The 15,130-nt window shown below is 41.2% G+C and overlaps 1 protein-coding gene across 3 annotated transcripts in view; it reads right to left on the bottom strand.

The window, feature by feature from the left end:
* Positions 1–15,130, bottom strand: part of CEP126 (centrosomal protein 126) — a 1,197,756-nt gene that overhangs the window by 544,514 nt on the left and 638,112 nt on the right. For all 3 annotated transcript variants that reach the window (XM_044070978.1, XM_044070976.1, XM_044070979.1), the window contains one exon: positions 6,335–6,449. In XM_044070978.1, the coding sequence (XP_043926913.1) occupies positions 6,335–6,449 (115 nt within the window). The remainder of the gene's footprint in view (positions 1–6,334; positions 6,450–15,130) is intronic.

Here is a 15,130-nt window from a genome sequence, read left to right as displayed (position 1 = left end):
ACCAATTTTGTGGAAATAGAGCCAGTTTTCCTCCCAAAGGTGCTGCCAGAGCAATTTTGCTTGGCAGGTGAAGTGGGAAGTCATTGTGTTTGTTTCCTGAAGGGCTGAGATCTTTCGTCTCCACCTCTTTGAGATGTTGTTTGCCATTGTCTAGGCCTGAAAGAACCTTGTGGCTGGCCTCAGCCCCTTGGGCATCTGTACCTACCTCTTTGGGGTCTGTCTGATGCAGGAAAGGACCAGTTTTTGATGGCCAGTTTCTGCTGAAACGAGGAGGTTGTACCTGCAAAAAATCTTTAACTGTTTGCATAGATTTTGCCTTTTCTTCCATTTTCTTTAAAACTTCCTCTGCTTTGACACCAAATAACACATCTTTCTGCAATGGAGCATCCAATAATTTTGCTTTGACATGTTTTGGTAAGGCTTGTTCTTTAAGTCAAGTATGCCTACGTATTACAGACCCTGTGACAGCTGCTGTACATGAGGCTTCCAATGAATCAAAACCACACTGTAAGGTATGCTTTCCCACCTGTTCTGCTGCATGCAGCAAATCCTGCATCTCTTTGAAATCAGGTTGATCTGTCTGAGGGGTCATTTTCTGCTTTAACTGTGTAATTAAGTACTGTTGGTATTTTAGCATGTGGAATTGGCAGTTTAAGGCCCTCATGGCCAAAGTGGCAGACGTATATACTTTCTTCCCCCATCTTTCTAATGCTCTGGAATCTCTTTCAGAAGGTAGTGGATTCTTAGCAGTAGAGGTCTTAACCCCTTTGGGACCCTGGGAAATGGTTTCGGGGTCTGCAGTAGGACTTTTATATAGAAACTTATGAGTATCAGGAACTCGGTAGTATCTGTCTGGTTTAGCTGGTGCTGGAGGTAAGGAATCTGGGTTTAGGCTAGATTCGGAGTAAACATCATCCAAAATGTCTAAAACTGGAGGAATTGCTAGGGGTCTATGCTGTGGAAGAAGTAGAAACTCACGGAGTCTTTTCTTAGAGTCAGAGTAATCTTGGCCTTCCCAGTGGAAGTGTTCTCTCATGGTGTGTAAAGTTTCCCCAAAACAGTAGTCTTCAAGGGGGGGGGGGGACAGAGGGAATGGACTCTTCAGCATCTGAGTCTTCATAAGGAGGGAAGGAGTAATCCTGGTCCTCAGAGTTGCCTGAGGAGATGGATGCTTGGTCAGAGGAAGGATAAAATTCCTCCAGTCTAGGCCTTTTGTCAGGAGGGGGTTGGGATCCCCTGATAAGGGTAATTAAATCCTCAGCCATCTTAAGCATCTGTTTTTTAGGCATAGGGGCCTATGGGGGGGGTGTGGACCCGGCTTCCTAACTTTCAAGGGAGCTTTAAGTTTAGCATAAGACTTAGTGGAGATAGTTGTCGGTTTGAAGACACCTTCAGAAACTGAAGGCCTAACCAAAATTTCCGGATCACCGTCAGGGCTGTCGTCCGAGGGGTGAGGTGGAACCGGTTCCTGAGGCCCAGCTGTTTCGGTCTGAGAGGCCGTCAGAATTTCTGAATCAGCGGTAGTCAGGGGCTGCATAGGCACCTCGCTGAAAACCGGAGAACCAGCGTCAGGCCTGGCTGAGGCCTCGGTAACTGGTCTTGGCTGCCTGTCCTTATCCTTGCGTTTTTTAATTATTGCTGATGTCGGTTGCTCCGACGGCATGCTATAGTAATGCTGAGCGAATTCTGCCCGACGCTTAATTGTACGTTTGTTGAACCTAGCACAGAACCGACAACCAGAGACGTCGTGGTCTGGGCCTAGGCAAGGAATACAATAAAAATGAAAATCCTTATGAGGTATTTGCTTCCCACAAGAAATGCAATTATTAACTTTGTCTGACATCGGTCTGAGGCAAGAAAAGTTTCCCCAACGGGGTACTTAGCTTTAGAGAAGACTTTGGGCTGAAATTCGATTCGAAAATCTCAGGAGCTGGCCGACAGGCACTTGCGAACTGCTTCTGCTTCGGGCACCGCGCAGCAAGAAAGACTGAAGAAAATGGCGTCGGCTGTCTCTTTTGTACCCCTGTCACACTGACGTCAGGGAAGAAGCGACGACAACCGACGCCGGACCAGGACTTTGGGATTCGGCCGACTGAGGGACCGCCTGACGACAGGATAACCCAAGTGTGATGACTGCAGCAGTATAACATGATGAACATCTATGTATCTGTATGCTTGACACATGTACAGATATCACAGTTATGACTTAGGTTGTGAAATGTATTATATTTTTCATATTTTGGTAAATAACTCTGTAAAGTGATATGTGAGGTATAATTTTGAAGCCATTATCAAAATGTAAAACTTCATTTAATAATATGAAATGTGAGTATCGTACATGGATAGATATTTGTTTGCTTGTGTGATTATGAACATTAATATTTTTGTCATATTTCTGTCAATGTGTGCGCAAGGAAGTAAGGCAAGGTCAGGGGAGAAATGTAATGTTCACAGCAGAACAAACAAACATCAACTTCTGCAAAAAATTAATGCTCATTTATGACAAGGTCAGAAATCAAATACTCAGGTTATTTGTTGCATTATAGAAATTATTATATTTCTTATTATTATGCCTATATCTTTGCAAGGGATCAAGGTGACAACATACATGATGGATCATTTTGAAGCTGACACTGAACCACACAACTTGTACACTGATAAGTTGTCTCTGTCTGTTACAGGTGATGAGATATTATGATTTAATTGTCAGATTACGAGGAAATATAATATTAATCATATTTCTGTGAATATTTCAGAAAGGAGTATCACACAGTAATGGTTAAGGTATCATTTTAAAGCTGGTATGCATACAAACAAATTAATTACAAATTAGTTGGGTCTACATTGTACATTCACCAAGATACTGTGATGCTTTACCAAAAAGGTAAAAAATATGCATACTATCAGCATTCCTTGGCAAATATTTAATAATGACTTAAATGCACATTATCAACATTTAAATTGTTGGAAAGATCAGTGTCTACTGAACATCTTTCATGTTTAAATTTTTTGTCTATCTCTTATGGTTAAAGAGTTATGAACATTTGTTTTCTGTATGGTATTATAAATGGATTATCTGAAAATGAGCTCCGGCTGCATTGTTGCTCCTATGGTGGAAGTAAGCAGGCAGCATTTTGGATCTGCTCCTGAGTTAATGCTACTACTAATTCTCCTCCCCATGTAAGTTCACATGATAAGCCATATCTTTCCTTGCATTACAAAGAAATCTACTAAAACACTGCTAACACAAAGAAAAGCTTAACAAAAGTCTTGGCCTAGGTTCAGTACTACAACCCAGCTCCTCAAATCATAAAGCCTCTCACTTTCACTTTTATCCTTTTTCTGAATTCCACAAATATGCCTGGTGTACTCAAACAAGCATATGTCATTCTCTTACCAAAAGTTGCCTCCTCCTCACCAGAAGACTATTGTCCAACTGCTAAACTATTTCCCCTTGAAGTTCAGTGAAAAATATACTTTCAAATTCATACATACATTAACAAATACAGGCTATTAACAATTGTCCAACATTTTCAGCAGTGGCTTCAGTACTACAGTATTACAGCAATATACATTATCAATGACACCATATACAATACAAACAATGGTCAGTTCAGTGCCGACATCTCTATAGATACAACTTTGCCTTTTATTCTGTTGAACATTTCCTACTACTCTTTAAACTTGAGGCTTTGGCTCAAATATCCATTATTTGGTTCCAGAGCCATCTCAACTTTAGTTGACTCTCTCAAGTATCCAGGGGCTTTTGCCTTTCAGTTACTGGCACCTTATCACACTGCACAGGTTAAAGTCAGTCCTTGGACCAATCTTTTTTTTTTAAGCTTAGTGAGGAACCACATAGTTTAAAACTGACCTTGTGCACAGATGATCTGTTAACATTAATCCCACGGAAAACCTCTACAAGTATGCAGCATAAGCTGTAGCATGACTTTACCTCACTCTGGACCTGGTTAGCACAAATAATGTAAACCTTTGGGACTCACTATACCACTTCCCAACACACCGGAAAAAAAAGACCAGAATGCAGAAGAGTGAATATCAAACATCTCCCTTCTCCTTTAAACTTCGTTTTTGCAGGGAAGAGGCCCTCCACAGCCCTCAAACTTGTATATACCAACTTCAAGATCGCCGTATCTCAGAAAAAAGGAATATACCAAGAAATGGCAATCTCAGATTTAATATATGCAAGCCCGGAATTTCAGCCATTCAGTCTCCATATTACAGGACTCTACATTCCAAGTCACAATTATTCAAACACAATTATTCAAACAGTTATTGTGCCAAAGACTAATTAGTGACAGACCTTCAGAAATGCCCAAACGCTAGCTGCAACTTGTCCTATTTGTCTGAGAGAATCACTATAAAAAAGTACCTAGCCATAAACCTCTCATTTAAAAGTCCCACTAAAACAGCTGTGCAAAAAATGTTACATGAACTCAGGTTAAGTACATTGTTTCTAATATTCTGTCATCTGAAACAAGCAGAGCCCTTAACATAAGTATATGTACTTCCAGTATTTGCTCTGAATTCAGCCTACTAGTCTATCTGTGATCGCTGTAAACAGCATCCTACGATTCATCCTCTTACTTGCTACAGAACCCATCATTCTTTCTGCGTGTAGAAAGCAAACTCATCTTCTACCAGGAGGGTTATCACACTGCTTATTAACTTCTTACACAAACTGACAATCTATAATATTGGCCCCTAACTTTAAGATTCTCTCTTTGAGAAAATCCATCAGTACCCAAAGAATAACAGTGAACACTATCTCATCCTGACAAGACAGCTATTTTGTCTAGTCTTAAGGGAAAAGGCATGTTTCAGAGTAGGTCTAGCCTTCTGGAACCAACTACCTGCTCAAGACTGAAACTGGCATACACCTGCAGGCTTCCAAACCAAGTTTGATGAACACTAACTTGAATGAATGTTACTACTTCAGAGATCCCTGCAAATATGTTAAGGCAACTACTGCAAGCTGGAGCAAGTATGAAATAACCTGCATCCTTTTATTTTTTCCGAAGTGTCATATCAATATTTACATGCATTGTATTGTATGTGTATTTTATGTATTCATATGATCTTAAGCTAATGCAGCTAACTGCTTATAACATTTTTCGCTGTATTTCTATGGGCCTGGACTGTGACTGAAAAAAGTCCTTGGATCAGCCCACATAAGAAAATGGAATAAAATAAATAAAACAGTACATGAATAGTACAGTGAATTATAAGCATGGTAGAAGAATAAAGCAAACCCAGTGGGTTAGTCTCATGCATTGAAATAATTTGTGTTATGGTAAAGAGGTGGTCAAGATTTTGCTGTGCTTACATTACAACTGGTATGTGCTTTAATTGTTACATTAATGGTTACTTCATACACATGATCAGTAGACTTAATTAAAATTTGGCAGAGACTGCAAGTAATTTAGATATGTTCACAGCTCCTGGTGATGTACAAAATATGACTAAAATAGTTAATTCCAGTTTTGATGACTTTAAGTAAATTTTCGTCAGTGACTCATAATAGTCATACCTTGGGTTAGTATGCAAAATATCATTGCTGCACTGCAGTTTTGGCATGCTCTTCATGCCAAATTCATTACATCAAAGAGTGGAGTGATGTGGGGAAAAAATCATGTAACTAATACAAGACTGTTACCTAAAAATGACCTGCTAATCTACAGAGACTAATCAGGGATACAATGGGTGAAAGAATTTTTATGTAACTATACTATCTTTACAAATACTAAAATAAATACATCATGCATATTATTGGAACTGATGTAAAATATATTTTTTAGTATTGGAAGTGCTTCACTCACCAATGAAATGTACATGGGATTGAAGAGGCAGTACTAGTTTTCAGAGCAGGAAGTAAACACAATCATTGGTAGATGGATGGGGTGGGCCTAAGTCACTAATGGATGCTCGGGTGGGGGGAAGAGCATAGACATCAATTACTGCTATTATAGAAGGGAGTTTGTAATGTACACCACATAATGTCACTCAACGTAGCTTTGAGTGATGGCAAGCTTGGGGGGTACCCACTACTGGTGGCAGCAAGCTTATTTACTTTCTTTTTTGCATATACCATACCAGACCATGCACCAACACAAATCACTTTAAAGAATCACATAATTCCTCTTATTATATACAATTAAGGGTATTTTGCACACCCTTAGCACAGAGGTAGCAGAAGTGCATTATGAATTGTATTAAATACAAAGCTTTTCACACTTAACTGAGTAGGTACCTATTATAGCCTGTGATTACATGGACATGTACTCAAATGTTCTTGGAGTAAATTTTGTCTTACCTGCTACTGCCAGATAAATTCCTTAAGACACCCAAACCATGAAAAGATGGCACTGGACTTAGAATGTGAATCTGTTCAAGACCTTTGTTTAAATTAGGAATTTTTTTCCAGTGACCTAAAAATACATATACAGATATCAATATAAATAAAAACACAAGTGCATGTTTAAGTACCATTCAGTTATTCTGTCAAAAAAACTATCAGAAAACATAAAACTTGAAAGTCAAAAATGCTTGATACACAAGAGTTAAATTCAAATGTTCTAAAATGTGTAAAAGGTTTGTAAAATGAATAACCAAGCTGCAGTCCCTGGTGTTGTGAGCTCCTATTGTCTGTACATCACAGCTACATAGTGGGTCCAGTTTGCTCCCCTCCCATACTTGAGAGCATGGACACTCCAAAAAATTATAAACTTCAGAAAACTTTTGGACTACCAGTTGATCACCTCCACAGCCTCTCTGATTCTATACAGTGTCTGTACATCGCGACTACAAAGTGGGTCTGATTTGTTCCCCTCCCCCCATACTTGACAGCACGAACACTCCAAAAAATTATAAACTTCAGAAAACTTTTGGACTACTAGTTGATCACCTCCAAAACCTCTCTGCTTCTATCCAGTGTCTGTACATCGCAACTACATAGTGGGTCTGATTTGTTCCCCTCCCCATACTTGAGAGCATGGACACTCCAAAAAATTATAAACTTCAGAAAACTTTTGGACTACCAGTTGATCACCTCCACAGCCTCTCTGCTTCTATCCAGGTGCTTACACAGGCTATTTTCAACTACACTCCACTGAATTTTATATTTTAATCCTTTCAGTAGCACTAGCTATTACTTTGGTAAGAAAATGAGTATTTGTAGTGCCTTTTGGTTGAGGTCTGCATCGGTACTGACAGCTGCGCTGTATCTCCCCCATGACTTCCAAGTTATTCTTACCTTTCTTCTTTCTTCCCCTACCATAGTGCTTAAATTAGGCTGCATGTAAACTTATTTTAACTCCTCCCTCCCCATATTGCTAGTTACACTCCTTTCTTGTTAAAAGTCTATCTACAATCTTCTTAGCTGTACCAAAGTCACATACTCCTAGACAACTGTTGAAACTTTAGACTTGTACTTCCATAGCAAGATCTTAGTTCTGCTCTTGTAGGCCTCCCATCCACCCATACAACTCAAATTGGCTTACTTACATCTTTTACCTTTCAAAGAACTATACTACAGAACAGTCCCATTGCCACATTACTGACTGTTTTTTGTTTAAATGCTCCTTACCTGCTGTTCTTGGTGTGGCCCCACTCTGTTCGCCCTTGCTAATGTTCGGGCTCACCCCGCTCCCCTACCCTGCCCCCATTTCCCACAGTCTCCGACTATCCCTACATTTATTCTATCCATAACTCCTCCCACTCTGCCACAGCATCCAATCACCTACACAACTTCCCAACCCCTCCCATCACACCTCCTCAGCTCAACTATACCTACTCACACTATGTCTCAGTCTTCAATACGCTCTTTCAACCTAATAATAATCATCACTATACTTTCAATTCTTTCCTATCTTACCTACCTTCCTACTCCCACTTATACTTTTCCTTCACAATATGCAACACACACTTTTATGGTACACTTTACCTTCACACTATACGTCAAAGTTCAAACACACTACCTATCCATCTTTCTCTTCTATAGCCCATGAGCTCTACTCTTCAAACACTACCCTCCTATTTAACTTCAGAGTAATTCCCATCCTACCCCATCCTCTTCTCCTTCACCCCCCACACCCATCCAAATACACCATTCATCATCAACTGTACTCACCCTCTTTAAAAAACTATGTTAGACTCGTACTAGACAGGCTCTCACTTTCTCTATCCATGGACATCCACCCCAAGCCTGAACCCTGGCCCTACCAACGCCTCACCCAACTCGCATCTCCATCTACCACATTCCCCCAGCCCCAAGAATTTTCATTTTATTACAATCAATGCCCAAAGTCTTAGAAATAAAATTCCCATCCTCCACTCTGGGCTGTCCCATAACCAACCTGACACAGAGACCTGGCTTAATTCTTCCACCAGGCTACCAAATGCTATGCTCTGACAGACCCAACAAAAAAGATGGCAGAGTAGCTATACTCTACTCCTCTTCCTACAGTGTTACTCCCTACACCAATCCCATTCCCAAGTTTCCCAATTCTGAACTCTGTATTGCCCTCCTTAAACTCAACAAACAGAAATCCATATGTATTGCTGCCCTCTATATTCCTCCAGACAACAACATCCCTACACTTGGAGACATACTCTCCTGGTTTTCAACTAACATCAAAAATGAAATAGTTATTTTTAGGTGAGGTAAACATAAACTGGGTCATGATAAACTCTGAATCTCCCTCCCTAAATATCAACCTCTACAACTCCACCCAATTAATAAACTCTCCTACCAGCCCAAACAAAGGTGGAACCAATAGTACCATCATTGACTGGATCTTAGTGTCTCACCCCAACCTTATCTCAGATACTGGCACCTTTCCTGACTCTCTCAGCAACCACTTGCCTGCATTTGCTGACTGTCACTCCTCTCCCCCTCAAAAGCTATACCACTATGTACAATCTTGGAAACTCTCCAATTTCAACCCACAAATATTTATAGACTGCCTAAAAGTAACAGATTGGTCACCCTTAAAAACCTTGCCTCTCGAAAATGCCATTGATTACTTTAATAAAACCTTCCCGAACCTTCTTAACAACCTTGCTCCACTAAAAACTAAGGGAGTTAAAACTTCATCCTCCCCTTGGTTAATCAAAGGAACTAAACAAATCATGTACCTAAGAGACAAAAAGTGGAAACTTTATCATAAAAATAAATGACCCCATCTCATAACAGAAGTCAAACAACTCCATAACACCACAAAAAAGCTAATAATCAGGGATAGAAAATCATACTACAATTAACTTCAGTCAGAAAATTTATCCAACCCAAGAAAATTCTGGGACTCTATCTCCCCCCTTCTCCACCCAGCCAATAAGGATAATCCATCCCCTAACCTAGACCATACTGATCTAGAAAATGCCTCTAACTGCAATACCTTCTTCACAGAATCCATAGCTAAACTCACTACCAGCTTCTCTCACCACTCTCAACCTCCTACCCTAACCAACCCCTCTACATCTCCACACAATCTGACTACCCCTACTCCTATTTTTAGCTTCTCTCCTGTCTCTATAAGCAAAATAGAGAAGCTCCTCCTTCAACTGAAACCATGCTCCCCTGCCCCAAATAACCTACCCACAACTTTCCTCAAATAGTCTGCAGACAGCATTGCCCATCCCATCTCTATCTTAATAAATCAATCCATACTAGAATTATATGTCCACTCACTATGGAGATATGCCTTTATCATTCCACTCCATAAAGGAGGCAAAAACACTGACACTTCTAATTGTTGGCCCATAGCCATCCTATCCCCACTATCAAAAATCATGGAGAAATGTATTCAATCCCAAATGATGTCCTACATGACCCAAAACAACCTACTAACCCCTAGACAACATGGCGTCTGTCCCGGGCATAGTACCATCACTGCCCTCCTCTCCTTTCTAGACTCCATAAACCTTGCTCGCGACTCTGGCAAAATAGTTTCTACTCTATTTCTTGACCTCCAAAGCCTTTGATACCGTTTCTCACCTCTTACTATTATCCCAACCCTTATCTCTCAACCTCTCGTCCCTACCATCACCTGGTTCATCAGCTACCTCTCTGAAAGACAGCAAGCTGTTAAATGGAAAAACTCACTCTCTTCCTTTCTACACACCCCTTACCAGAGTTTCCCAGGGTTCCATCCTAGCCCCCCCCTCTTTAACATCTTCATTAGTAACTTCCACCAGTCTCTCTCCGATGCCACACTAATTCAATATGCTAATGATTCGACCATTATTATGTACAGCAGACACCCCCTCTGACCTACTTCTCAAAACTCAGACTTCTCTAATACCTACTTTCTTCTCTTATGTATGGTGCCCCCCATTCACTAATCTTCTGCTAGGTTTACAGGCCAAGTTGGAAGCCTGTTACAATAAAATCTTCAAATTTGCCACCAACTCCAGAAACTCATCGCATCACTGTCTCTCTCTCTCTCTCTCTCCACTCCCTGAAATGGCTTGAACTTCCTAACTACCTCAAACTCCTTAGACTTTCTACTGCTCACAAGCTCATATTCAAACCTTCTAGTTGTCCTTTTCTGTTCACCTCTTTAACCCCCTACATTCCCAAATGCTCTCAAAGATCAGTAAACCACAATCTTCTAAACATACACAAGCCTCATTGACCCCCCCCGGCCACCTATTATTATCCTGCTCTCTAGCTAAACTCTGGAATTCTCTCCCTACCACCCTTCAAAATACTTACAACCACTAAAACTTCAAAACTCTTCTCCAAGCTCACCTCCTTTCAAAGTAGGAATGTTCCTGTACCCCTACCACATAAACTCCTTAACACCATCTCTCATGCACTATATACCTCAACCTTCTATCACTGTATTCTCTTACCCTTGGCCTCTACTTCCTCTCCTACTCTATACCTCATAAACTTAACCTCGCCCCACTCCTTTTTTTAACAAATTGTATATTATATCTGTATTTTCACTGTTCTACTACTTATTTACTTTTGCATAACTATTGTAAAATTGTCTATGTCCTGTGAAGCTTTTCTCCCTGGGCCTCCACTGAAAATGGGCTCTTCCAGGCCCAGTGAACTATCCTGGTCATCAAACTGTAATAAATAAATAAACAGATAAAGTGAGATCATGGTAAACTAAATTCTGCATGATCAGTTAGATATAACAGAAATGGCACAGGGACCATTCTTTTTTATTTTTTAAATAAAATATTTTAATATTTTTTACACTGCATTATATTTGATATACGGCAGAAGTAGAAAACAACTCTATCTAGTTTAGCCTTTATGTGCATTCAGTATACTACCTCCCCATCACTTTTATCTCTCCCTCATCTCCTTTCCACCAACATAATATTCTCTTAAATCCTCCAGGGGATTCCTCATTAACTAGTCATTCTGGTAATCTATTCCATTAATCAATAGCCTTCTTCTGTGAGAAGAATTTTCACACATCAAGAGATTTGCTACTACCTATTATCTGTTTCCAGTTTCCCTTCTCCCTCCTTTGTTCTTCCTGTTCAGGACAACCCTATTCATAGCTCTCTGGCATGATCCTATGCACCCAGGTCATGTCTTGCTGTCTGTTCTACACTTGAGTGAGAGGATCTCTACCTCTGCTAGGCTTTAGCCAAATCCTTTCTCTTCCATCTCAGAAAACTTTCTGTTGAATCTTCTGAATGTCTTCTAGCAGTCTTATGTCTCTTGTTGTTTGGTCTCCAGAACTGCACACAGGAATCATGGTGTGGACTGACCAGGGCTTAGAAGTGTGGATACATTATCTCTACATCTGGAGTCTATCCCTCTAAGGAATACCCCAAGTAATATTTTAACTGCTGCCACTGCCTTCTCATTCTCTATCTGTAGTCTAGTCAGGCAAAATTGACCATTGACCATTACTTTCTTATTTCCATAAGTTCCAGTAACTCTAGCTGATATCACACCTGGGCTGCCATGACTCAAGTATAGCACCTTCTATTTATCTGCATTAAAGTTCAAATGCCACCCTTTAGCCCATTTATTCATAATTTCCAAATCCCTGCTTTAACCCTTATTTACATCCTCTGCTTTTGCACCTAACTTTGTGTCATCAGCAAAAATGCACAACACTGTTTGACATGAGGACAATGAAGAGCAATGGAGCCATGACCAACCCCTGTAGTACTCCATTTGCTGCTTTCTGTACTCCTCAAAATATCCTTGTCACTACAACCCTCTAATTAGCCCAGTTTTAATGCTTGTCAGATTTTTATTCATAAATGTGTACTAAAATAATGGCCCTGGTGCCTTTATAAGCCTAGCCCATAGCATTAGCCTGGCATCATTCCACCTGACCTTAGTTCCTAGTGCCTCTGTCAAGTATAGCCACTGGAGGAATGATCCCCAGGGTGAATTTTCTATTTCCCATCCACTCATCAAGATTTCTCTTGAAGAGGGCCAGTGAGGTGCTCTGCTTGACATGTATGGGTAGTCTACTCCATAGCATGGGCAGTCTCTGGGTTATGAACCTGTCCCTCCAGCATGTTCTGTTGATTGTGGTAATGAAGTTGAGGTCTCAGGAGCGTGTGGTGTGGAGGGATTGGGATTTCTTTAGATGTAGCATTATTAACAGAGCTGGATCAGACATGGCTTTGTAAGTCAAGCAGTGATCGCATCTAAGTAGGTGATATGAGACAGAGAAGGGTTTTAATGTTTTCAGTCTGTCCATATAGGACAAGTGTTTAAGGCCTAGGATCCTCTTTGTGAGGTACTTTTGTGGCCTCTCCAGTTGTGCAGGTGTCTAGTGAGGTACATGTCAAATGGGGAATTGTACTCTATGATTGGCCTAATGAGGGAAGAGTAGAGGGAGACAATGATCTCTTTCTTCCTGGATGCAAAATCCTTAGTAATGAGATGTGCCACACAGAAGGACTTTCTGACCACAGTGGCAATGTGGGGGTCAAAAGAGAGGTTGCTGTCAAGCTGTGTTCTTAGATCTCTTATAATGCCTTCTGTGTTCAGTGGATTACCATCGATGTGGTAATTCAAGGGAACCAGTTTTTTCCCAAGGGGGATGATGACACATTTTCTGGCACTGAGCTTAAGGCCATGGTTCTGGCACCAGTTGTTGGTCTCACCGAGACCTTTCTGTAGGATGTCAACATCACTTGGGGAGTTAATAATAGCTCCCAACTTGCAATTGTCTGCAAACTTTGTCCCTTCATGTTGCCCTGGACTTCACTGAAGTAGATACCAAACAGGAGAGGATCCAGGACCGAACCCTGTGGAACTCCACTCGTGACTGGTCGACAGTCTGACTTGGAGTCAGCTACTTTCACACTGTGGGTTCGATCAGTGAACCAGTTTGCAACCCACCTAGTGATATAGGGGTTGATGCCTAGCTTAGTGAGTTTTTCTATGATTCTTGAGTGGGGAATGGTATCAAAGGCCTTGACCAGATCAAGGTAGGCTGTATGAACCACCTTGTCTTCATACACAGCTCTGGTAACAGACTCAAAGAAGTTGACCAAGTTGAGCAGGCATGATCTAGCCTTCACAAAACCAAACTGTGTAAGATCCAGAGTTTGGAGATTCCCTATATCCTTGTTTATTAGGTTCATGATGATGTGTTCCATAGCTTTGCATATCAGACTCATCAGGCTAATGAAGCGATAGTTCCCGGGGTCTGTAGTCACTCCTCCCTTGTAGAGAGGCATGACTGTAGCACTGCGCCATTAGGTAGGGACAAAGCCTGAGGTAAGGCTGCAATTGAACAGGGCACACAGGTGAGGTGCCAGTTCACTCTGTAGTTCATGTAGAATACAGCCGGGGATATAGTAAGGTCCCATAGGACCTGTATTCTTGGCCTTGGACAGTGCTGTTTTAACCTGTGCAGCAGTAATACAGCATGCTTAGCAATCTACTGGTATTGTGATTGGTCCTTTGGGGGGAGAGAGGGGTAAAGTTGGCAGTGAATCTGTTGGCCAGTATATTGGCAATATCTGTTGGCTCGGTATAGGAGATACCATTGTGCAGAAGCTCAGAGCAAATCTGGGTATTGCCGTGGAGACTCATTACATAACTAAAGAAGGCCTTGTGGTTGTCTTTACTATCTGCTGCAATTCTGTTTTCATAGCTAGCTTTAGAGGATTTGATGAGGGATCTCAGCCTTTTGTTGAGGCTGATAAGGGAGCTTTTCCAGTCTTGGGACTTCACCTTATTCCACATTAGTTTCCTCCTTCTGTTGTAGAGTTTGTTTATGGCATGGGACCACCAGATTGGCTTCAATTTTTTTTTTTTTGAGGACAGCGTCTTGGTTTTATTGTGTATGGTGAGATCTATGCATTTGTGTACGTGTTCGTACAGTGCATTGGTGTATGATTCTGCGGTCGTGCAAATATTCTCCATTTGCATGGCTGCCGTGAAGTTAGTCACCTCTGTTTTTAGGAGCACAAAGTTAGCTTTGGAGAAGTTTTTTTATGGTGGTTACCTTTGTGGGGGGGATGGGAGGGATGTGGATTTCTGAGGTGATTAGTTTGTGGTTGGATCTAACCAGGAGGAGTTGACTATTGGTGTAGAGCAACTTTTGCCCATGTTAGTAATGACCAGGTCAAGGATGATGCTACCTCTAGTGGGGGTAAGAATGAGCTGGTCCAGGGCATTCTATTAATGAATTCCAGAAAGCGTTGGGCAAGTGTATTGGTACATGAGCAGTTTTCCCAGTTAATGGAGGGGTAGTTCAAGTCGCCCAGTATGAGAGTGTTAGGTTGGACCATAATATTCTCCAGGGTGCTTAGGAACATTGGAGTGTGAGTCTTGGGACATGGTTGGGGACCTACAGCAGGCTACAACTTGAATCGCTGTCTTACAAAGTGTTAGCTGCACCTGAAGTATCTCAGCTGCATTATGTTAGGCTACCAGTCTGGAGGTGTGCACATCCTTTATGAATATGGAAACACCATTGCCTTTGGAGCTTCAGTCCAAGTTCTTGAGCCAAAAGGTGTGGAATGAGTTACAGCCTTGTAGTGCAGGGGTGCTTTCTGCTGCCTTGAACCAGGTCTCTGTTACAGCACAAATGTCAATGTTCTCCATTTTAAGGAGTGCTTCAAGCGAGTGCATTTTGAGATTTAGACTTCTAGCATTGAGCAG

This window comes from Protopterus annectens, chromosome 5.part0 (genome assembly GCF_019279795.1).
Source record: "Protopterus annectens isolate FY-2018-M chromosome 5.part0, PAN1.0, whole genome shotgun sequence".
In the NCBI taxonomy this organism is placed as follows: domain Eukaryota; kingdom Metazoa; phylum Chordata; order Ceratodontiformes; family Protopteridae; genus Protopterus; species Protopterus annectens.
The sequence above is the reverse complement of the archived record's forward strand: the minus strand, read 5'-3'. Positions and strand labels throughout refer to the sequence as shown.